Here is a 26,550-nt window from a genome sequence, read left to right as displayed (position 1 = left end):
TGATTGATTTCTATCAAAAAGGACTCCTAAATAGGTGAACGAGTCCACCACCTCAATCTTACCGGAGTCCATAAAAAAAGAAGGAGGTCTGTCGTGTTCCCCGCGCAATGATAATAAAAGATTTGCTCTGGTTAACCTTTAAATCTAATGATGCCATAAAAGTTGAATATGCAGTTATAAGATGCTAGAGCCCACTCCCAGTTCTCGCCCTCAATACGACATTGTCCGCATATGCTTACATTGGTAACCGCTGATGGTTGGAGAGCACGGGGACGTCTAAGGCTGCGCCATCAAGATGTTTTCCCACACCATTAGTGTAGATGGAAAATAAAAATGGTGCCAGGACGCAGCCTTGTCTTACCCCTCTCAAGATCTGAAATGAGCAGGTAAATTCCCCGTTCCTCCCATAGTGGACTGAGGAGGAGGCGTCAGAATACAACTGCCTGATGAAGTCCACCAGTGCCTGATCTATTCCCATGTCCTCCATTATCTGCCAGAGTCTAGGCTGGGACACACAGTCGAAAGCTGCGGATAAGTCCATAAAGGCGAGATAGATCTTCCCACCCTTAGCTCTGACATATCTATCCATGATCAATGACAGATTCAGGCAATGGTCTATTGTTCCTTTTCCCTCTTGGAATCCATATTGGGACTTCATTAAGAAATTTTTACTCCTCGCCCATGCCTCTAGTCTCGTTAAAAGTTGGCGGCCCATAAGTGTGGCTGTCGTATCGATCAGTGAGATCGGTCGATAATTTTTGGGATTATTTTTGTCTCCCTTTTTATGAATGGGGACAATAATACTTGTTTTCCAGGACTTAGGGGGGCCCCTATGGCAATTTTGTTAAAAACATTAGTTAAAAAGGGAGCCCATATATCCATGTTCTCAAAGAAAAAAATCCATTGGGACACCATCGGGCCCCAGGGCTTTCCCACTGCTGCATGTCTCAATCCCGTTCCTGACTTCATTATAGTTGAATGAAAGGTAAATCTCAGGGGTAAAGGTTACTGGTGGAGATACGTAATCAGTTTGGGAACAAAATGCCTTTAAAATGAGCCACCCAATCCACCTCCCCCACATTAACATCAAGATCTGGGTTATTTGGAGTTTTAAAATGCGGCCATTTATTATTCCCCAGAATTCCTTTGAGTTGCCTGAGGCCGAGGCCTGCTCTAAATTTGCCCAGATTTCTATTTTGAGTTCCTTTTCCCTATTTATCCTCACCGTTTTATATTCCCTTCTAAGTATAGAACTTTCTGACATATTCCTAGGCTTGACCCCTAAAGCTGTAATAAGCGCTTTCTTTTTCTGGGAGCAAATAGAGGCAAACCAGCCCTTCCCCCTTTTCAACTTGTTATACATTCCAAAAAGTCTACAAAGGAAGATGTCACAGACTGGGGGTCGTTGTCAGAATCTAAACAGATACTAATAGTGGGAAGGGCACTCCTGATTATTTTTGGTATGACCTTCCTTTTATCCACTTTTGGCCACTTCAGTTGATATTTGTTTTGCCTTGCTAATATTAGTTGACCAGTTATCTGAGGGTTTGTTGTCAACTTCTGGATACATTTAATTTCACACAGTAAAATCGTATGATCACTAAAAATTTTGAATTCAGTAGTTACTTTACTACATCTAATATTTAAAGAATTAAAAGCCAGTATAAAATCAATTGTCGATTCCTGGTGAACCCTACGAAATGTTGGTAATAGGGTATCATTTCTGGAGGCTAAGTTGTTGACAATAACCATATTTCTTATTGACATTAAGGTATTGAGAGAATTTCCATAAGTATTGTGCGAAAAGTGATGGACAGGATTTCCCCTCATATACCCCACACCACAAACCCTCTCTCAATTGTGTTTGCACGGATGTAGATTTAAGTCTCCCAACCATAGAATATTAAGGGCCGCCTTTTTTTTAAATATAAATAGTTACCTTGTCAATGGCACAGTTCACTTCATCCAAGATTTTAAAGCTATTTATGCCACAATTATTATAATAAAAATGTATTAAAAGCCATTGGTCTTGGTTCGTAAACTCTAAGATCATGAGATGAAAATTTGGGGAAGTTCATTCCATCATCTTTACTTTTACTGGTAGTGTATTTGGAATTAAAGTGATGAGTCCCCCCATTGCTCTTCCCGATGGAGATGGAGTAGCTCTTGTTTGGAAAGAGCGGTAACCATTTACAAAAATATCTTCTATGTTCCTAGTCTCTTGAATGCAGGTGATGTCATAGTCCTGCCACAGACTGAGCCATTGGCTGTCCCCAAGTTTGTTTGCAAGACCTGCGACATTCCAAGATGCTATTCTTATTACCTCTGACAATCTGCTTATAGTGTTACTCGGGGTTATAGTCACTTCTTCACTAAGGGGAGTTTCTCTTTGGCCAGCATGTCGACGAGGCCCTTCAGGCTATCAAAAAGGACACAGAAACAGCAAGATCACTGGGTAGCCTTCAGTTTCGTAAGTCGTCCTTTCGAGGTGCTAAAGGACGTGGATCCTTCTCCAATAGAGGGGGCTACAATCAACAGAGGTCATACCAAACCTCCCAAAGTAATCAGAGACACCAACCTTACAAGCAGCAGTCATACGGACAGCGAGGTAACTCCTATTCGCAATCAAGAAGGAAGCCCTCCTACCGTGGACGAGATTCCACCAAGAAACAATGAGACATGCCACCTGCCACCATCTCTGCCCCCCACCAGTCAAATTTTGGAGGAAAAATATCCCAATTCTACTCGAACTGGTCCGCAATTACTACAGACAAGTGGGTCCTGGATATAGTGGCCGGAGGCCACAATTTGGAATTCATCAAGATCCCTCCAAACTCTCCTTCGAAGGGCCTACCTCCGGCTCATCTCAAGGAGCTGTTTTCCAAATAAATTTGATGATTCGGAAGGGAGCGATTGAAAAAGTCCCTCATTTTCAAAAAGGAACAGGATTTTACTCAAGATTTTTCCTCATTCGGAAAAAGTCGGGAGAATGGCGCCCCATCCTCGACCTGCGCGCCCTCAACAAATACCTGAAAAAACTGTCCTTCCGAATGTTAACACTTCAAGAAATCCTCCAGCTCTTTTCGGTAGGGTCTCACATGGCCACCCTCGACCTTCAAGACGCTTATTTTCATATGCCGATCCTCCCCAGACACAGAAAATTCTTACGGTTCAGAGTGGCTGGCAGGGACTTTCAGTTCAGAGTCATTCCCTTTGGACTACGGTCAGCACCTCGTGTGTTCACAAAATTTCTAGCTCCTAGTGGCTGCATACCTTCGCTTAGAAGGCATTCAAATCTTCCCATACTTGGACGACTGCCTTATCAAGTCAAATTTTTTTTCAAAGGCAAGCATGCAAGTTCAAAGATGTCTATTGTTGTTCCAATCTCTGGGTCTCTCCATTAAGTTCAACAAATCTCATCTGATTCAGTCGCAAAGAAAGACCTTCTTGGGAGCCACGCTGGACACCCACCTCACTCAAGCTTTCGTCTCAAGAGAGAGACAACACAAGATCTGCAAGCTAGCTCGCCTGTTGCAAGAAAAAGAGTGTGTTTCAGTTCAACTATTCAAATCTTTCCTGGGGATGATTTAATCCTGCATCCCTCTGATACTCAACTGCCGTCTCAGAATGAGGCCTTTGCAAGAAGAACTCAACCTCCAATAGTTGCAGGTTTCAGGGACGTTCGACAACGTCATTCTCATAACTCCTTGAATGCGAGAAGCCTTTCTCTAGTGGTCTCGGATAAAGAACTTCCGAGAAGGATGTGCATTCCTGGTGGAAGTACCAAATTTCACTATCAACCCTGATGCCTCCCTCGAAGGATGGGGGCACACCTCCAAGGAATGACGGTCAACGGAAAGTGGAATGTACAGCAAAAGAAGTGGCATATCAACCTCCTAGAGTTGCGAGCTTTTTTCTTGGCCTTGAAGTCCTTTCGAACTGTCATCCAAGGGACCTCAGTACTAATTTGGACAGGCAACACTACAAGTATGCATTACTTAAACAAACAGGGCGGTACGAAGTCGGCCCTGCTCTCTCAACAAGCCCAGGAGATCTGGGGCTGGGCACTGCGTCACAAGATCAACCTTTCAGCTGTCCATGTTCCAGGGGTCTCCAATGCCCTAGCGAATTCCCTCAGCAGATCTACAATATCCTATCACGAATGGGAGATGCATCAACCAACATTAGATCGAGTCTTCCGGGAGCGAGGCCATCCCAATCTGGACCTGTTTGCGACCAGCCAGAACTGCAAATGCCCACACTTTGCAAGCTGGCTTCCCGACAAGGACTCGTGCGGGAATGTGCTTTCAATGAACTGGTCACAGATATATGCCTATGCCTTTCCTCCAACTTGAATTTGCACACTTAGGTATTCCTGCGGACTGTCAAGAAGTTTTGGCCAATGCTAGAGCACCTGCCACGATGAAGACATACAAACTCAAATGGAGGAGATTTTGCACTTGGTGTCAATCTGTCAATTTACATCCAATTCATGCCAAACCAGAACAGATCTTACCGTTCTTTCTTCAATTGTCAAAATCAGGTTTTTCTCATTCCACGTTGAAAGTATTCTTGGCATATATTTCAAGGTTCCTACAGGATGGTTCCAACTCTCTCTACTCTACTAGAGTTATTCAACAATTCTTCAAGGAGTTATTTCTTATGTTTCCCCCTATTTGGCGTCCACCTCCAGCCTGGCATCTAAATGTGGTGCTCGCGCAACTTATGCAGCACCCCTTTGAACCTATTCATAAAATGGATTTAAAGTTCTTTTCTTGGAAGGTGTCTTTGCTTTTGGCACTGACATCAGCAAGCAGGGTCAGCGACATTCAAGCATTCACGGTTAAGACACCTTTCCTACAGTTCCCCTCAAATTCAGTGGTACTTTGTACTAATCCCAGCTTCATGCCTAAGGTGCCTCTGGATTTTCACCTTAATGAACCGATCATTTTAAAAACTTTCTTTCCAAATCCTCAAACATCTGCTGAAAGAGCCTTGCATTCCCTTGACATCAGGAGATGTCTCAAGTTCTATCTTCAACGAACTGCAACAATTCAGAAATCAGATCAGCTATTTGTAGCATACAGAAGATTACGTCAAGGGTACTCTGTATCCAAGCAGACCATAGCTCGTTGGATGTCCGCGTCGATTAGTCGGTGTCATCAGCAGGTAGGAAGACCTTTACACACCATGCCGAGAGCACATTCTACGAGAGCGATTTCCTCATCTACCGCTCTCTTTGCTGGCGTGCCTCTTAATCAGATCTGCAGAGCGGCAACTTGGTTCAGCAGACACACTTTTACCAAACATTACTGTTTGGAGTCTTCAAGTGATGCAGATACGTCAGTGGGACGAGCTGTTCTCCACAATCTTTTTAAATAAGGTGAGCCTCTGTTCTCCCTCCTCCACTTTGTTCTTTTAAGGCTTATTGACATACTGTTTATATATCTTGAACTTGTTATGCATATGTTAAGCACAAATGTATCTATATACAATTATGATATTATTCATACTTCAATATAGTATATGTATGCTTATATGTGTATATATATATATATATATATATATATATATATATATATATATATTATTTGTATATATATATATTCTTGTTACAAGAGCGTCTTACGAGCATTATGTTGTGTACTGCTATCTACTCTGATTCAGGCATGTGAATCTATGAAAGACACCCCAATACTGGAGAAGAACAATAGTTACTTACCTGTAATCTTTAGTTCTCCAGTATTGGTGTCTTTCATAGATTCACAAGCAACCCGCCCACCTCCCCTCAGAGACTGGTTTAGGCTATCTAGCTTTGGTTCACTCCTGTGCGAGAAATCTGAGAGCCTGAGCCTCTGGGGAGAACATTCTGGTGGGTGCTGTCGCCTCATTGGCTGCAGTTTGAACTAGTACATAATGACTATGATAGTCATCAGTGTGGAAGTTTTTCTCTTGTAGCTTAGGGCTACTTTACTTCCTGGTTGGTCATTACCAAGGTTTTTTGTGTCATAATTGATTATTATGTACATATTAATGCTTTTTATGTATTGTGGGACTCCCACTCCGACGACGGGAAATGATTCAGACATGTGAATCTATGAAAGACACCAATACTGGAGAACTACAGATTACAGGTAAGTAACTATTGTTCATTTACCTGATTGAAGGAAGGTAGTGATAAGAAAGGATAGTTTAATTTGAGAAAATATTAGAACAATTCAGCAGTAAATCCATCAGGTCCTGTCACTTTTACTGATTTAAGGGAAAATAACGTTACAAAAAGAAGGGTAAACCCACAAGGAAGTCACTGGGACCTGGGTTGTAGCAGTACAGAAAATGGGGTCCCAGAACAGAGAACATCAGGGACCATGTTGTCCGTTCATTCCTGGACCCACCTGCAGTGACCACGATACTGTCCCTCTGGAATCTACCTCCTGTACTCAGACACCACAGATGTGGACATTGAAAAGCTTGCTCTAACACCATTCAAACCAAGGAGTTCCATCACAAACAACACAGGATGCTTTTAAAAGCTCACTCTAATTGCAATACGTTTAATTTCATTTATTGTATTGTATGCCCCTGTGATTTGATCTACGTGGGTCAGACCCAGCAAAAGATCAAAGTGAGGGTTTTGACACATTCCAGTCGCATTCGATGTGAAGTAGTGGGCGCACCGCTGGTAGAGCATTTCAAACAAGCTGGACATGCGCCAGACAGTTTCAAATGGATTTTACTGGAAAAAGCTACCATTGGACTAAGGGGAGGTAACATTGGATCAGTGCTAGACATCCGTGAATCGAAATGGATGCCTTTTTTGATTCTGTCAACAGTGGGCTTAATGAAATGGACAGCAGTTATGTCCAACTAGCAACCATTTGCCCATAGATCATTACACTACACGCATGACTGAGTTTCCTCCAACCTCACTCTCTGAACCTGGGCTGTAGCTTCTATCCAGCACAACCCCAGGTACCAACGCGTCTTTACCATCATGTAAGAGTGGTACGCGTGATAGGGCCTGAGTTGTTTTATTAATTTTTTATTCATTGTTGGTTGTCCAATATTCATGTATCTATTGCGGTTGTGCTTATCTATTGAGTGTTTTTCCCTGACAAGCTTTTGCTCCCATCATCTTCCATGATGAGCTTACACTTACCCCCCCTTCTTCCTACCTGGGTCAGTCCCACGATGAGGTCTTTTATCCTTATTAGCGCTTTTTACCACCCTGTAAGGTAGGTACGCGCTCCAACATTTGGTGACTATCTGGGCCTCAATAGTGATGTATCAATGTATAAATGTGCGGTCGTCTTGTATTTATTGCCTGTGTGTCCGCATATTGCCTGTGAATTGTCTTAAACACCTCCCTACCTATGTACACTACACCACTTGGTTCCTTGCTCTTAAGCGCCTTACCACCCTGCGAGGTAGGTACGCGCCCTGGGCTTTTGGTGTTGATCTTTTTCTCATTCAGCCCTTATGAGAGGGTAAGCTTGATTGTAGATACCGTGACCATCTTCTGTGACCTTTGTGACGGCCCACACTGCTGCATTAATGTGCACTTATCTACCCGGCCTTCCGCCGTTTTTCGTGATATTGATGATATACTAATGCGCCCCTGTGACTGTAGGATCTTTTTCCAGACATAATCAATTTTTATACATATTACTTTTACCGACTGGAGTCAACATGCATTTAGACCTCTTTTCCAATGGGCATTTTCTTCAGCTTTTTCATAGTTAAGACAACCTTCCTGTGTTAGACTTTTTTCCCTCGCCTTACGCATAGAGCGTGAGCACTACGTGCACGCGCGCCCAAAGCCGTCAGTTTCAGCTTCTTAAACAGCGTCTGTCTATCGGGTCCCCCGCTCGACTGATGACACAGCCTTGGCTCTGACTGATTCCCTCTTTTCAGTTATGTCCCTTCAACCCCGCTTTGACCGTTGTTGTTATACACACCAAACTATCACTGTGTGGAGTGTAACTCTTGGTCTTAATCATTTTCAGAGACCGTGGTATTGCCGATGGCTCCCTGGTGGCTCTACAATTCCTATTCTAAATCGAGGATATTGTCCACGAACCGTTTTCCGCTGTAAGTCTGAACCCTGCTTTGCTAACGTGCTCCAATTAGACTCATGATTATGTCCTTTAGCCCATTGTGACACTGTGTGCGTCACTTTTTACAGATGAGACCCTGCCTCTGACCCGAGGACATCAATATGTTTCCCTTGTAAGTTTGACATTTCCTTTATCCCGCAATTTTTGCAGAAGAGTCAACACACTATTTAGTTTATTTAAATTGTGCACATTATTTGTTCACAGATGAATACCTGGTTGCATGCATTGCCCTCGTCTCCCTGTGAGACAAGCCCACACAGTATTTATTTGATTATGTAATACTTCACTTCCGCTTTCCACCGCCTTTAGTTTAACTTTGATCCCCTTGGGACCGCCATGACTGTGTGTTTTTTATGTCTCTGCTCTAGGAAGCTTGCTCACCACCCTCCCCCTTCCTGAGGAAGACCCCTCTGTAAGGGTCCACTTTCCCTACGCGCTTCTGGGTCGAAACGTAGACCACTGTCTCTCCTGCCAACCTCTATCCCTAGCACAAATTATACTGCTTACACTAGAAGTCTGGTTACCTGAACTACATGATCTTTTACTGTACATATGTCTGGCTCTCGCCTGAAGCCAGTTTTGAAGAGTTTTATTTTGATTAAGTACGCTTGACTTGCTTCACGTTCCTTACCTTGCACTACCTCCTACCACTTTCCCTTCCCTACGACTTGTGATCTTATGAACTTATGCTTTGTACTTAAATATGTGTTAGTACTTTGTGATTAAAAAACAACGTACTCCTAAGTTGATTACTTGTGTGCTTTATTTTAACAATCAGTCAATTCTATTGTGATTTCCCTCTGTTCTGGGACCCCTTCTTCTGTACTTAAGGGAAAATAAGGCAGTACGAAGTTCACGCAAGGTAATATCTTTTTCTTGCTCATTGAAATCTAACATTCTGTCAAAATCCTCCTTGAGAGAGGTATTTCTTAATGTCAGGGTCAGCAGTAGAATGTTCAGGGGTATATTGTTGTTTATAAAATTGTATAAAGTGTTGTAAGATTTCTTCATCGTTTTACAATAAATTAGAATGGGTATCTGCTATAGATTTGATTTTGTTTCTATTCCTTTTAATCTTAAGATAATTGGCTAATAATTTTCCAGATTTTTTTTGGGACCATAATATTTGGCACAGTATTTTTTTATATATACTTTTTAGTTTTTAGAAACTTATATGATAAATAAATCACAGGCAGATGCATTGAAAGGGTCCCATGTGCAGTGGAAATTGAGTTCATCTATGTGATTCAATTCAAAGAATTCTAGAAAGAAAGACGAGAGTGCAGAAGGAAAAGAAGTGTTTAGAAGTAGAGTATTATCTACATCTGTTAGATTTAGTAGTGTTACGTAATCGGTCTAAGTGAAGAAATACAAGGGCATGATCAGAAAGTAACATTGATCCTATATCATCATCATATTTATGTAAAGATTGTGAGATAAATACATAATCAATTCTTGCTGTGAGAGAGAGTAATAAATGAGCTCTCGCAGAGTTGGATTGGAAAGTTTCCATGTATCTATCTATGCACTCTGTGAAAATGTTTGAAGGAATTGTTTCTGAGATTTGTTGGGTAAATATGCTATTGTATTTTATCAATAAAGGGATCAGTAATCTGATTACAGTCACCTGCAAAAATAAAATGGTCATCTGGGCATTGTAAAAACGTTTGAGTGATAGAACAAAATTGGCTATCAGGGCTAGTTGGACCGTATAGATAGAAAATGGACACTGTAACACTATGAATCAAAAGACATGTGAGTTGCCATGTCCCTTCTGAGTCAGATTCCTGAGTAATTAACTGAACATTAAGGGATTTATGACATAACATCGCAACACCTTTCTTCTTACCATTACCTGGTGAAAAAAAACATTACCCACTCACCCTCTCTTTAAGTTTATGGATTCAGCTGCAGTAAGATGCGTTTCATTGATAAAAGCAATATCAGCATTCAAATGTGATAAATGTTATTCAAACCTTCTGACGTTTATTAGGTGAACCCAATCCCTTGACATTCCAATATACACTTTTTAGTGTCATGTAAGAAACAATTGAAAAAGGTTAATTGAGCATGAATAAAGAACACAGAAGAAGATGGAAATTGGAAACAATCAAAGACGACAAAGGGTAGAAAGGATGGTATGGGAAAGACAAAACCATCTAACATGAAGGAAGAGAATTAAGCATAAAAAGACTAAAGTGATAAAGAAATTGAGGGTTACAAGAAGACAAAAGAATATAAAAATTGTTTGGAGAACATGAATAAGAGATATCATACCTGCAAATACTGTATAAGAAGACGGGGTGTGTTGAGACCGCACAGAAGGATGGCACATCCGAGATCAAGGAAGACAACATAAGGGGAGAAGGTTGATAATGGAGGCATGTTAGGGTAGGCACAATATAGGGTTGAGGAACAGAACCTGCAAAGAGAAAATTAAGGTGAGTTTGTTAAAACAAGAAATAAAGGTATATTAAAAAGTAAAGTGATAAGAGAAACTTAACATCATGTATCTATAAGGTACATAGAAGTTTACAAAAGAGGTTAACAGGCTGAAACAATAATAAACAAAGTACATCTTAAGTCCTGTTAGGTCAAGAAGTATCCATGAATTCCAACTGGTATGCCTGAAGAAAAGCTCACAAACTGGCAAGGTCTTCATAAGTATAAGTTTTGTTATTATAAGTTACCTTGAATAGGCTTGGATGAAACAGGCCACAACGTGCACCAAAAGAAAAAAGTGCAGGTCTCAAGGAAAGGAAGTCTTTCGTCTGTCAGTTGTATTTTTGGCGTAATCCTCGGAGAAATACAAGTTATTGCCAGTTCATAAAATCTTTTTTCTAGACTGAGCAGCTGATAAAACTTTGAGCGGATCTGTGTATTCGAGAAAATATAATATAATACACTTCTCTTTTGGAAGTTGAAGCTGCTTGAGGAATATGACCAAGTCTGTGGGCATGTTGTATGTTCAATGCTGAAGATTCCGGTAGGTTTAGTATTTTAGGAAGAAAGGATCGAGAAAATGAGACTGGGTCAGAACCTTCCGTTCCATCTGGAAAACCATAACCACACAGGTTATTTTGGCGTTTCTCTTTCATAAATCTTCAACCTACTTTTAAAGCAAGGAAATCTGCGATTGAAGTTGTTGAACTTTGTAAACTGTTAGTGAGGTATGTGATACGTTTTTCACCTACTACCATCCTTTCCTTTGGTGCCTCCCACTTATCATCTAGTCTTTGAAGTTTTGCGTTGGTCTCCTCCATGCAAGGGCGTAGAGCTCTAATCTCCTATAAAGTAAGATCCATGGAAACTGAAGAATGGAATTTTGTGTGAGAAGGAGAGTTTTTAAAAATCTTTTGGTCAAATCTTTCCCTACTGGCTGCAAAGGAGTGGCACCACCTAAGGATGTAGAGGAGGTGGCATTTCTAGCTGTCAATGAAGGTGTGTCCTCCATCCCAGGTTGTGATGTCCAAGAGGAAAGTGAAGGTACAGTTTACTTAGAAAAGCGAGGAAGTGCTTTATAATGGCACTGAAGTCTTCTTGGTCTGTTCATATATTGGTTGTCAATTACACAATATTGCACAAATTGAGGAAAGGAAAACAATACCTGTGTATATACGGAGATGGCATGTAAAAACTTCTATTCTGTCAGATTAAAGCACTAACCTTTCCCTGATACGCGCTGCTTTGTTGATGTAATGGAGGCCAAGTTACAAGCTTTGTAATGTGGTAAAGAATAACATGTGTTTTAGTAATATCAGGAAAGAGGTCCAGGAGAAGATATTATATATGTAAAGGTTAAACTGAGTAGCAGGTTATATGTTTTAATAATCCAATATACACCTGAAATAGTGTAAAAATAAGTGTTGTAGGGAGAAACTTTGGGAGAAACTTACTTAAGAGTGTTCAAATCAACTAAATTAGAGCTCAATTAGGGAGTAAAGGAAGGCTGATGCAGGTCCCGTGTGAACATTCTAACGAGCATGGCATGGCAACATGGCTGACAATTTTAATGCCTGTATGACTAAACTTGCCACTTGGATGAACGACCACTGTCTGAAACTGAACGGGTCAAAGACGGAGGTCCTCATCATAGGAGGCAATGAGGCTAAATGGACGAATGAGTGGTGGCCCAGCTGCCTTGGTCCTTTGCCCTCCCCATCCCGAGAGGCGAAGAACTTGGGTGTGTGGGTGGACAATAAATTGTCCTTTGACAGCCACATTAGAAAAACGGTGGGCAAATGTTTCGGGGTAATGAAAACTCTGAACCGTACCCTTGACCTGTTACCTATTAATTCCAGACGTACCATGACGCAGGCACTGATAACATCCCGTATTGATTACGGAAATGTGCTGCTCATGGGTACATCTGAGAAAAATATTAAAAAGCTGCAGGTGCTACAAAATTCGGCAGCTCGCCTGGTCTTAAGGCTCCCTCGGCGAGCTCCATCTTGCCCCTCTCTGGTAGCCCTCCATTGGCTGCCCATCAGGAAAAGGATTGATTTTAAGGCTATGCTGTGGTGCCATAAAATAATTCATCACAGAGCACCGGCCTACATGTCGGATTTGGCTACTGTCTATGAACCGAGCAGATCGCTTAGGTCTAAAGGTATGGGTCTGCTCAGAACCACTCGCCCCAAAAAGGTCAGAATGGGAGGCAAATCCTTCCGGACTTTGGCGGCCAGGAAATGGAACCTTCTTCCTGCGGATATCAGGATGGAGAATAATGAAATCCTGTTTAGGAAGAAATTAAAAACTTGCCTCTTCACTTGCTGATGGGTTTTTTTCCTCTACTCCTTCACACATCTCTCCACAGCGCGGGGACACGCCGAGAGGCGTCACCAAGCGCTTTACAAGCTCCTTTAAATTAAATAAATGTTAAGGAATGCATGAATTTGGCCGGGAAAGGCCACGAAAATAATTTTTTATGGTCCAGTGCGCTTCTCATTGCCTCTGGAATGAAGTAATTTTGAGGGTATGAAGAAAGACCGTCACCACGAGAAGAATACTCTTGTCACTCAGCGGAGAGCTATCAGGACAACGCCATCTTTGTTGGGCGCAAGCCACTCCCCCCCATTTTCATATATTTTGATTGTTGAGTGGGCTACGCCGACCTATTTGTAGAATTGTTCATGTCATAAGAATACTACATACATGCCAAACTGTACCTGAAAGGGTTTATTGATAAAAAAGGAAAAATTAATAATCTGTGAATCACAGGTCGATCTGGTCAGAGTTCCCCCCAGCAACGGTTAGTGGAGCAAGCTTGCAGACAGAAGACAAGACACACATTTCTACCCTAGGATACACAAGTGTTGAGTTAGGTCACATGTCTATTTCTTACTCTAAACACTTGCAAGTGCCTGGCGTGAGAGCATGGGATTGAGAAAGGATGGCCTTCAAGTAATTGCAAATAAGTAACTGTTTCGGCTGACCGTCATCACATGCAGCTTTTGACGCCTTGGAAGCCATGATGCCAAAGCGGCTCCACATCTATAGTGGGCACTAAAGCCTAATGTGAGTAAATACGGTTCTACGCTTTCACATGCATGTTCAATATTGTTTTCCATCTTTTCGTTCAGTCTTATATTTCATAACTATTTTCAACATACCAGTTCATAAAGTTATTTTAATCCAAATATTAGTGGAAAAACTGAAGATACAAAAATTATAGTAACCAAGTAACGAAAACCTTTTTTTCTATTACAGAGGTAGTGTTCAACTCCAATCCCAAGCCACCACAGGACATTTCATTGCTGGTAAGATTGCAGTTTTGTCTTGCGTCTTGTTATTATCGAAACAGATTTTGCTGGTAGTGGAGGTCTGACTGTCCTTGGCCAAGATTACACGTTAAATGGAGCTGAATTCCTGCCCACTGCCTCATCCCCTTCTAAGGCATGGGGGGAGCATTTCCCCTTTCAAGCAACGTCCTTTCTATCACTCTCCCTAAACACTTCCTCCACCCCTGCCATCACCTGCGCCCCTGCTCACATTTACCATCTGGTTGCAGCAGGTGATAAAGGTGAGCATTAATGCCCAGGGCAAAAGGAATGCTTTGTAGAATAACATCAGGTAATACCAGGTCCACACAGTTATTCCACAGGTATTAACTTGTTCTGGTGGATTTACTGCAGAGTACTGATGTTTACGGGTGTGGAGTTTCCATGCCGCCAGTGGCTTGCGACTTGGTTTGCAGGTTTCTATGCACATTACCTACCATAAAGTCCTCCTCAGATTTATATGCTTTTAAATTCTTCTTGATAAACGAAAAGTACCCTAGAACAGCTTTTCATGTTGCAGCCTGCTGTACTGACAACACAGTATTTAAGTAGTACTTTGTTACTGATCCTCCCTGAACAAAGTCCAGCATTCCAGTGAGAGAAAAAGTATCTGCATTGTTCTTTGGTAAAGGAGAAGGTGACTTTTTCAAGATTCGAAACATTGAGTTAAATCTCTTCATCATCCTCTTCATTCCATGAGATCTCCTTTATATTTCATAAATCGTTTTGGTTTAATAGTCTCTCCCTGGGCATTATGTGCTGGAATTTTACGTTGAGACACTATTACTCACTTTGTACTCGCTGAAGAGCTGACCTGGAACCAGAGTCGTAGACCTCGAGATTCAGCACACTCTATATCTTCTATTTCTAAAATTATTCGAGAATGGTCTTGACATCAGTAGCATGGTCAAGGGTGTTAGGCAGATCTTTGTTGAAATAGGAGGTACTCAACATCGAGGAAATGTTTATAAAGAGATGACGTACCTCTAGTGAAATCTACCTGAGATGTCTCGGGTACCCCCAGCTAAATTGCCCATGTGACACACATGAACATATTCAAACTAAACAGTGCAAAGTTTGAAATTCATCCTAGAAAGATTTCTAAATGGGCTCTTCCAGTTTTGCACACACGTCCATCGCTGCTTGCATTTTAGCCATTTGTTGTCTTTATATCAGATGCAAGGATGTGAGAAAAGCGTACCCACTTTCCATAGCATTTTAGTGGTAAGGCATGTATCATGACAATATTTTAGTTCTATAAGGCACACCCACGAGGAGATTGCAAGTTTACGTGGGGCCATTTTAGAATCCCCCCAATCACTCTAACCCAGAGGACCCACCCAGGTGTCCCACTGCTCCTTGAGTGCCAGAAAGAGATGTGAGGCATTAATAACTAAGGATCTGTAGATATGTAATAACCCTCCTCTCCCCAATCGGTCCATGATAACTTTGGCTTCAAGCAGGCAATATTCTGCTGGTTCAGTCAGAGAGGGTTGGTGGCACGGCAGTGCATGCCGGTGCTGCAAATATTAAACATTGGGGGGCACATTTGTGAGCCCCTGGCACCGCCGGAGCGTCGGCTTTTGTGACGCTCAGGTGGCGCAAACTACAAAATCATATTTAGGAGGTCCCTCAAAGCCACTTTGCAAGGCTTTGAATGGCCTCATAGTTCATAGATATTGAGTAAGTCAAGGCAGCGCAAACGGTTACATTGCCTTACTTTGCGCTAGGGAGGCAGTCCATGGGTGCTGCGGTGGCTGTTCCCATGCCACATATACTAATCTTACTATTCTGATTGTCATTACAAGACTGCTCTCTAAATCGAGTCTTGACTGAATGGATGAATAAAAGAGCGTCAGAGTGAATGGACAATTAAATTGGTTGTGCTGCATTGATAAGTGACAAATGCAAAAAGATAAGTGACTGCAGAACGAATTAACAACAACAAAATAACAACAATTCTAAACACAGGCAACTAGTAATGAAATACGGTGTAAGTGACCACTGGCTAAGAAGAGACAGACCAGGAAATCTGTCAGAACAGTGTGACAAAACTGTAAGTAATGCAATATTGTTCTAGAAAATTAAACTCTCTACTTTTAAAAAATGATGAACAAAACATGCATATCTTACTAGGTGAAAACTATGAGAGGACAGAAAAGGGTACGAATTCCCAGCCGCATATGACCATATTAGGCAGTTGAGATCACCAAGATCAACTGCAGCTCCTCCACCTATAGCACTATTCTTAGCTCGTTGGGTCTCCGAATGTTGCCAGTTAATAGTATAATGAGAACTGGATTTCTCTTAAGTGAAGAAAGGAGTATACAATAACAAAGAGCAGGTGCAACTTTAAAAGTACATGTAGTTTTATTCAAAGGGTAAGAGAGACTGGGAGATTTGTAGAACTTTGAGGATCTAAGCAAGAAAGCAAAAATTGGAGATATATTGGGTGCCAGAGCTTTGGATTAATGTTCCTATGCAAAGAGGAAGATTTTAATCTTTTTGGGGTTTGACTTGAGGAAGCCTGAGGGTAGTCACTTTTGAATATTTATTAGGTAGTCCTGGAGAAGAAAGTTGTCAGCAAAGGAGGCAGTTTTGAGACATAATTGAGAGTAATCCGCATACTGGTGTATGGACAAACTTGTCTTCTACATAACTCTCAGCTGGTCCTTGTACAAATCGACCAGTGTTTGGGCCAGATTCGACCCTTGCAGGATTATGTCAATAGGACCTGGAATTTTCCATTCGAAGCAGCCATTTGCATTTTCTGATGAATGAGATGAACCAACTAAGATCTATGCCCCCAAATCCTATGCAGGTGTAGAGGTATATGGGCTTTGAGTAAGCTTCTGATGGTCAATTTTTTCTCAAAGGCCTCTTAGACGCCACTGCTCCTCGGAGGGTCTCGGGAGCAGGTCAATCTGTGGGTCAGCAGGAGGAAGTAATCCATGCCAGGCTCAGCTTGGGCCGGCCGCCCCTTCCCAATCATTCAACTTTTTTACCAGCTGGATTTCCTGGCCAGTAAAATTGGGCCTAGTGTTCATACCCATTAAATTCAGGTGCGGGAACACCAAAATAGATACGACCACATGGGGATATCACTCCATCTGACTCACAATCAAGGCCATAGGATTGCAATGGAAGTCACACAGCATGGATTCTGGAGGGTGGAAGCCACATATACTAATCTTACTATTCTGATTGTCATTACAAGACTGCTCTCTAAATCGAGTCTTGACTGGATGGATGAATAAAAGAGCGTCAGAGTGTATGGACAATTACATTGGTTGTGCTGCATTGATAAGTGACAAATGCAAAAAGATAAGTGACTGCAGAACGAATTAACAACAACAAAATAACAACAATTCTAAACACAGGAAAATAGTAATGAAATACGGTGTAAGTGACCACTGGCTTAGAAGAGACAGACCAGGAAATCTGTCAGAACAGAGTGACAAAACTGTAAGTAATGCAATATTGTTCTTCTAGAAAATTAAACTCTCTACTTTTAAAAAATGATAAACAAAACATGCATATCTTACTAGGTGAAAACTATGAGATGACAGAAAAGGGTACGAATTCCCAGCCGCATATGACCATTTTAGGCAGTTGAGATCACCAAGATCAACTGCAGCTCCTCCACTCTGGCAGAGGAGCTTCACCCGCCCGCCTGCAGCCTCAAAAGCTGTAAAATAATACAATAATTAACCAGGTTTATTAATGTTTCCTTTTTCAAGTTCTGAGGGCCGAGTCTGGAGGGGCAGACAGTTGCGGGGCAGTCACTGAGGGGGAGTGGTGAGCACTGCTGTTAGTACGCATGTGGGTTTGGCCGGTTGTCTTAGGGCTGCCAAACCAACATGTGCACTGAGATGTCTCCAACCCGAGATGCGTTGCCGGGTTAAAGATAGTAGGCACAGGCTCCCAGTCTTTCTGCGAGTGCAAACCCAGGGCACTCAGGCAAATCAGTCCAGTCCTGACGCTGCTCTCATGCAGCCAGACGCAGATGAACAGCCTCTGGGTTGGTCGCAGGTGAGTCTGGGAGCCTGTGCTGCCGTGGAGCAGAAGAGCTGTTGTTTTTGTTTGTTTTGTTTTTTAGGTCGAGCCTATCCCATTCCGCAAGGAATGGATAGGGTCGAATTTTAGTGTGCAAAATAAGTTCTCAAACCATCGGCAGATTTAAGACAGTTCACGTGGGTCACGTGGACACAAGCATGCGCATTTCCCCACATCAAAGCCATCAGCCTCCCTACGACAGGCTTCCCCTGCGTGCGCAGTGCGCGCTGGCCTCACTTCTCCTCCCCCCCTAATTGCTTTTTTTCACGGCCGCCAGCTACATCAAAGGGTTCGGCTCCCCGCCCCCTGCTTTACGGACGCTTCTCAGGCCACCAGCCTGCCCAATACTTTTTTTTTTTAAGTAGGCAGGTCTGCTAGTTTGGTAACGGGCTCGCATTTTGAAACGAATATGCTTCAAGAAAGTACAAAAGGAGAAAACCCCATTTCTGAAATAACTACGGAACTTATGACATCAGTACATAGAAGCAACTACAGAAGAAAGGGGGCTCGTTGCTTACGTCTTTAATAGAACTGTCTGTACTGGCTGTAAAATGTAAAACGGATCCTAAGTGTTGTACTGTAAACTATCATCAAAAGTAAATTACAGTGACCATGATATCTCTGTATGCCTGAACATGCCGTATTTGCTACCCTGTTTTGTGAAGTATTTGTTGTAAAGACATGTTGACTACAGTTCGCGAGAATAAATAAATTCCACCCGTCTGCAAACATGGCTAGCCGGACGGATCAGCAAGTCGAACAGTTGCTTCGGAAACATGCTGTCATCTGCAGGTCACGATTCACAAATTCGAATCTCGCAAAGCCTTTTCAATCTGCCCTCCTTCCCAAGTCTGTAACTTGACTTTTTAAATTGAGCGGTAGTCTTACTATTCACAGAGCTTAGAAACAGAAAGTGTGGTTAGAAGCGCTGTGTAAAATGAAGTTATTATAAATAACAAATGCAAGGTAAAAACAAACATAAACGTAGATTAAATAATACACACACACAAGCAAAACCCAGCGCAGAATGCAGCAAATGCTGTTTATTGGCAGTGGAGGGGGATTCGAGTAACTTGTGAAGCGGTTTCCTCCTGCGCAGCTCGGCCTCCAGCACTGCAGCAGTTACACGCCAGGTGCCCCGCTGACTGAAATAGCAGTAACATTTGACTCGCCGGACTTCAAAGAGACAAGGATCTGCGGTGTTTTCTTTTATCTCATTGCAGGCGTTGACGGCAGCCGGGATGTGTTAAGCAGATGCTTGACATGTCTGTCAGAGGGGCTGCCAGGCCTCCTCCTGCGCGGGGAGCCGCCTGTCTGTCATGGCTCTCGGCGGGGGCCGGGGTGAGGGCTCGCAGTGTCCGTCTACATCTCAGGGCCGGCCTGCCAGTCCACGGCTGACAGCACAGGCAGATGATGCCATCATGGCGCCCGGCTCTGATGTGCCACTGGGGGGCCCATGCCACTCTTAGGGGAAGCCAGCTAAAGCCGTTGTAGGCCGGCACAGCCTGTGTTTCACTTAACACCCGCTCACCTTTTGGTATTAGAGGATGGAAAGTGATAGGGACGTCGCAGGCGGGGAGTTTTGCCGCGTGAAGCTCCTGGCTGACTCTACGGCCCCACATATATCCTTCAATGATCTGTCACAAACTCACATCACCGATTGCAGAGCTGCTCATTTCTATATTTCATTTCCGATTAATGAACGTAGCGCTTTCATGCCCTTCAGCTCGGGGAAGCACTTGCCCTTTTATGTTCTCAGTTTAAGCTACCAGGAATTTAAAGCTGTTTCAAAGCACGGTTCTTCGAATTTGCATATAAAAGAATGAGTATTGAGCAGAACTTCAGTGGGGTAGTCGACATGCGCAAAAGAAGGCTATTACAAATCCCACAGCCGAGATCCAGTCTAAAGTGTACATTTCACCTGATCAACGCCGTTTGAACATCTGCGAACGTGCCTTGAAGGAGCGGCTTGGCTCCGTGCTGAGATGCTAATGTATAGAAAAATACAGGATGTGAGCCATTATCTGTCTCCGCTCATACGTAGGAAAATAAAAATACCAAATCACTCAGGGACACCACCACATCACTCGGAGACACCACCACATCATTCAGGGACACCACCACATCACTCTGGGACACCACCACATCACTCTGGGACACCACCACATCACTCAGGGGCACCACCACATCACTCAGGGACACCACCACATCACTCAGGGACACCACCACATCACTCAGGAACACCACCACATCACTCAGGGACACCACCACATCACTCAGGGATACCATCACATCACTCTGGGACACCACCACATCACTCTAATATACCACCACATCACTCTAATACACCACCACATCACTAAGCCCAACCACATCATCACTCAGCACCACAAAAGCACTGTCCTTGCTTGCTACCAATAAGCATTGCCATAGCCAATAGGACTCGCATTAGGAAAGTGTAAGCTATTGGCTTTGTGAATAACAATGCTATTAATTTATATATTTTCAAAGCCAACACATTTTTAAAAAAATTGTCATTTACAATACCAATAGCTCACACTTTCCTAATGCGAGACCTATTGCATTGCAAATGCTTGTTTGTCTCTTCTTGTCGTTGTCCCCTCCATGCCACTATGCCCTGACACCAGCGGCTACTGCCCGAGATATAAGACCCCTGGACAGTGCCAGAATCAAAGCGGTCTTTATATAATGTTTAGTCAATAAACAATAATGAACCAGCTCCTGACATTTTTAGTGTTTAATATTAAGGTTGACCTATAGATTCTCCTTAGGCGTTTCCACGTTTACTAGTGGGTCAGTCTACGCCCCAAATGAAGGTCAGGAAAGGTTCTTTCACTCAGCCCTCACAGAAGCCTCAAACACACCGGACCGCCACATTCTGTTGGGGGGAGATCTAAATTTGGTCTTTGACAATACTCTAGATAGATCATGCCAGCACACCTCCCAAACTGGTACTCTTTCCTGGGGGGGATTGTCCCGTTTGCATGAGTTAGGTTTCAAGGATCTATGGCGCAGCTTCCACCCGCAGAGTCGGGAATACTCCTGTTATTCTAGTGCACACAAAACATATGCCCGCTTAGATTACCTGCTAGCTTTGTCATCTGTGCATGCACTGGCGACTGAGGTGGAGATAGGGGTTGCCTCCCTATCGGATCACGCACCAGTGACAGTTGTCCTCTCCCTTCCTCTGACCCAGCTCACGCTACGGACCTGGCGCCTCCGGGAGACATTATTACACCGCAAAGAGGTGGTCACACGGATACAGCGCGTTATCACTGACTATCGTTCTCACAATAGCAATACGGACACCACTCTTGCGATGCAATGGGCAGCACTGAAAGCCGTCATAAGGGGTTGAGTTTACAGCAATTTCGGCCGCGAATAATATCGAACGCATGCGTAAGCGGGAGGAACTCACTCAGCAGACCAAGGAGCTGGAGCAAATGCACCAGAGAACGGGGGCGCCTCGAATATGTAGGCAACTTAAAGCGGTTCAGCAACAACTAGCAGCTATAGACCAGGATCGGGCGGAATTCGCGGCTTTGCGGCTACGGCACGCATATTACACTGGTGGAGACAGGTGTGGGCGCTTGCTCGCTCATAAGCTGCGCGAAACTCGACAACACCAGAGCATGCAGGAAATTCTTCGGAGGGACGGCAGGTGCGTCACGGAAGATAATGATATTGCTTGTGCTTTTAGCGAATTCTACGCCGACCTCTACACCGGTTCCCCGGTGGGGGACTTGGTTGGAGAGGCCTTTCTTGACTCCGTTCCGCTTCCAGCCCTTACGAAGGACCAGGCGGAACATCTCGAGCGTTACATTCGGCAGGAAGAGGTCATCGCTGCCATCTCACGCCTTAAATTGGCGAAAACGCCTGGGCCAGACTGCTTCCCCGCGAGCTTCTATAAGACATTCTGTGCCTAAGACGCTCCCCTCCTCATGTGCCTTTTTAATTCCTTCTCAGACCCCAGGGCGATCCCAGGGAACCTCTTGGAGGCTTCCATTGCGGTCATCCCTAAGCCAGGGAAGGATCGGTCGCAGTGCGGGGCATACTGCCCTATCTCCTATATCCTATAGGTTGGTTTTATCCCGAAGGGCCAAACCTCTGATAATACTAAGCGGGCCTTACACCTTATCGAGAAAGCTACACGGACAAAGGGAGAATTCATGATGTTGTCTATCGACGCCGAGAAAGTGTTCGATAGGGTCCATTGGCACTATTTGGAGAAAGTTCTGGAGAAGGTGGAATTGGACGTGAAGTTCCGTACATACGTCCTGAACTGTTACGAATTCCCGACAGCAGCGGTTCGTGTCAACGGCTGCACTTCCCCCGGTTCACTATTGAGCGAGGCACGAGGCAGGGGTGTCCTTTATCACCCCTCCTCTTCACCCTCTACATGGAACCGTTGGCACAGAGGTTGAGGCTTAACCTGAGGGTAACAGGGATCAAGTTCGGGGGCTACGTCCATACGATTAGTCTTTATGCCGACGACGTCCTGGTCTCGTTGTCTCACCCGCGAGAGTCGCTGCCTGCATGCCTTGAGGATCTGGAGCTATTTGCACAACCGGCCGGGTTCAAGGTTAACATGGGCAAGTTAGTGGCACTCGACCTGTCCCTGGAGAAACTCACTCGAGAATTTCTGCAGGGATTGTTTCCCTTCCAATGGGCGACAGGCGCGATCCCGTATCTGGGGATCCAGCTGGCCCCCTCACTTCTGGACACAGTAAGCGTTATTTACGCCCTGCTGCAACAGAAAATTAAGCGGGAACTGGGGAGGTGAAAACACTACCCTCTGTCATGGCTGGGCAAAGTAGCGGCGGTCAAAATGACCATTCTCCCCCAGATCTTATATCTGTTTCGCACTATCCCCCTTTGACCACCGCCAGGTTGGATACAACAAACACAATCAGAATTGGTTCAGTTTATATGGAATGGGCTGAAGCCGTGTCTAAAACTGCGGCTGGCGACGCTTCCCCCAGAGGAGGGGGGGGACTTGGACTCCTTTACTTGTTGCTCTACTTTCAAGCTGCTCAACTGCGTCTTCTGGTGGAGTGGAGTAGATGGGAGTCTGAAAAACATTGGCTCTTTCAGGATCAGGCGGTGGCTGGTCGACCTCTCCAAGAAATTCCATTCCTCCGTAAGCAGCACAGACCCCCCAATCTGTACGCCTCATACATCACTAGGGTCCCCACGGAAGTTTGGGACCACACCAGTGTTAAACACAATCTCACTACCTTCCCGTCCCCTCTTACCCCTTTAATGGACAACCCTGATTTTACTCCGGCATGGATTCAACCCCTCTTTCTCTTTAACTAAATTCAGATTTTAAGACGTGTGTCCTGTGCTGGGACAACGAATCTAAACCTGGTCCAGAGCCCAGCCGGGTCGGAAGTATCACCGGCTACGCGGTGAGCTTTGACATTATTTTTGTTCTCACTTTTCTCTTGTCCATTCTCATCCCTTAATATCTGACCTTAATTTTGTTTTGTTTTACTCTCTCCATTCTTTCTATTTAGACCTTAAAGTGGGCCCTCACAATCCGATAGGTACAACATGTATTTCTTGGAGGGAGACCAGTAGCAGCACAATATATAGAGCACCAGCATGCCTTAAATGCTACATATTCACGCCATACACTGTCTTCATTGACAATCACTATTGAACGGCTCACAACGACTTTGCGGAAATACCTTTTTATCCTCTACCCTCTCCCTACAATCCGATTGCCACTCTTTCTTTCCCCCGTGCCCTTGTTCTACACAAACACTACCCTGGCACTGTTATTGGTTTCCACCCCCGTGGCCCTAGAATTTTTGCACCTTGCTGTGGGTTGAGTGTGCAACACATAATACAAAGTCACACTGCACAACCCGTGTTCTCTCACAAGAAAGAGTTTCGTGTTGTATATTCCAGTTTCATTATTTGTATCTTTCCCAGCCCTGAGGAGTCGCGGAAATTACATTCCGTTGCGACGAAACACGTGTCGGCTGGCCACAAAGACTATTAAATGAAGATTTCTTAAAAAGACATTGTTGTTTCTTCTGACAGCTGTGATTGAAATGTTCTAGTGTCCACCAGGACACACCTTTTGTTATACTATCGCGCTGTGTGCACTGGGCATTTGCTTATACGTCTTAGTGTGTTGACTGTTCAACACACACCTTTAGAGGGGTTATAGGGCTTATCCCCTCACCCCTTTGCACCGCCTTAGATTTAGTTTGATTTATACCTTGCGACTTATAATTTGCTGTGCGCCCAGTATTTCCCCTGAATCAAAAAACCCTGCCTCTATGGATTCGGTGGCCTCTGCGAGGTGGAGGCCCGCTGAGTGTAGGTACCTCTTCCATGTGTACGCAGCACAGGGAGTTATCCCCTTCCCTCACTTTAAACAAGAATATGGGATGCCAGAGTCAGAAAGGCTTCGATATTTGCAAGCGTGACACTGGGCACTTAGCGAGCAGGTATGTCCTATGGCTGTTAGGCACCCTCTGCCATACGAGCATTGGGTAATCACATGCAAATCGGACAAAAAACGAATCTCGCATTTATATAGGATGCTGCAGGTCAAATATACCCACACTTATAGCTCGGGTAAGGCACGCTGGGAGAGGGAACTGGGTAGGACACTCAGCCATAAGGAATGGGAGGGCATATATTATAGAGCAAGGCACTCTGCATATCACATGGGGCTTACTGACACTCTCACTAAGATTGTAACCTATTGGTACTATACCCCTGGCGGCTGCATGAGATGGACCACACTAGAGAAGCGACATGTTGGCGGGCTGCGGTCAAGTGGGCACACTGGTGCACTTGCTCTGGGATGGCGCTCTTCTCCAGGCTTACTGGAAGCAAATACTGGATGAGGTAGATGCACATTTTGACACAGAGATTCCACAAATTCCCTCATACGTCCTGCTGGGTCTACCGAACTCTTTGACATATCCGTTGCGCTCCCGCAGAGGTCGATTGATTGCAATTGCGCTAGGTTCAGCTATGCAGAAAATACTCATACACTGGTGCACCGCACAAGTCCCTACATTCAATGGCTGGCTTCACCGTTTATGGCTCGTGCTACGTATGGAGAAGCTTTAGCTGACAATGGCGGGGGAGGGAGCTAAGTACACAGAGTTGTAGCAACCCTTCTTGTCCCTGTTAGCTTGGAAATCCTGAGAGGTCACTTGTCCTCGATATCTACGCTTATTGCGCCTCTCTGACACTGAGCAGCCGACGACAGGCTAGTGGTTGTATGAGTATGGATGAGATAGGTGGTGGACTTGGAACACGGGTGGTGGGTGGGGAAGGGAAGGATAGGGTAGGGGTTAGGGGTTTTCATATAGTTGTGTTTCTTTCTTCTGTCAACTGCTTGCATATACGAAGCTCTTTTCAGCTAGCTTCATCCCACATCGGCAGATGGACTTGTCCGTCCCTTTTGATCCTTAGACTCTGCTATGCTAACAGATGTGGTCGCTATATCGGCAAGTCGTTTTTTGTGTATGTGCTGTAATCTTTCAATAAAAAGATTTAATACTAAAATATAATGTTAACATATGCACTTAGAAAATTAGAAACAGAGGAAATGGTCTGACTGCTTAACCAAAATCACCTATGATGGGATTGGTTTAGAGAATGTCACATTTCGCGGCACGACAATAGAATTGCCCTTTGTTATTTATCAAAATAGATTGGCTTCCTAGTTATCACCCCTTGTTTATTATCAAAAAATGTACAAAACATTTTGTAACAAGCTTCTGGTGCAAATAGTGTAAGTCAAGGGCTGCACATAACTATCACTCCTCTTTACCTCACTTTGCCTGAAGAAAGGGCGATTTTATCTAGTTGCCACGGTGCCACCCTGAACTTAATAGATACGTGATAAGGTGACAGGTGTCAAAGTAGAAGAGTCCCAGTAGGAGGATTAGCCTGAAGGTACAACTAAAGCCCCATGGCAAGTGAAGATGGAACCTTGAAGCTGAATAGCTGAAGAAAGAAAGGCTTGGCATTGAGCTACCCAGAGCTGAACAGAGCAGCACTTGGCAAGAGAATCCAGGAGTGTCTTGGTCCAAGAAAATAATAATCCAAAAAATGACTAGAGAAAAATAAAAATCAGAGACATAAAGATTATCTGATGGCTCATGAATTGGACTTCGAATGTGTTATGACGTACCCAACTAGAAACCTTGACCCTTGGGCCTGGAGAACACGAAATGTCCTCAGAGAATAATTCAGAACTCTGCCTTGGTTTGGGGAATAACCGAATGAATCCGTTGCAAGAGGTACTGCCTCTTCCTGGCAAGCTAGCCATGTGCTGGAACTCAGTATGGCTGACAGGAGGAAAGGCTCCTTCACGTAACACTGTTCTATTCCCAGACATCTGTTGGTGCCTCTAGAAACGTGTCCTGCCTCCAGGTTCTTGTGCATTGTGCTCTGGCCTGTCACAACAAATGCTGGTTTGGAACAGCCCAGTGCGTCTGGGAGCCGCAGAGTAGTGTCAAAGGCGGACACGGAGACTCGGCCCCTGAGCCTGATGAAGGCTGAGCAGCTGAGCTCTCTGTGGCCCTGCTGTAGGAAGA

The 26,550-nt window shown here is 44.0% G+C and overlaps 1 protein-coding gene across 1 annotated transcript in view; it reads left to right on the top strand.

Annotated features, from left to right (window-relative positions):
* The window catches only part of LOC147693602 (X-ray radiation resistance-associated protein 1-like), a 312,782-nt gene that overhangs the window by 116,287 nt on the left and 169,945 nt on the right, over positions 1–26,550 (top strand). The window contains exon 10 of the mRNA XM_086933820.1: positions 13,827–13,876. Within this exon, the coding sequence (XP_086789946.1) occupies positions 13,827–13,876 (50 nt within the window). The remainder of the gene's footprint in view (positions 1–13,826; positions 13,877–26,550) is intronic.

Source organism: Lissotriton vulgaris, chromosome 8, assembly GCF_964263255.1.
Source record: "Lissotriton vulgaris chromosome 8, aLisVul1.2, whole genome shotgun sequence".
NCBI classification, from domain to species: Eukaryota; Metazoa; Chordata; class Amphibia; order Caudata; family Salamandridae; genus Lissotriton; species Lissotriton vulgaris.
This window is presented reverse-complemented; position numbering and strand designations above follow the sequence as displayed.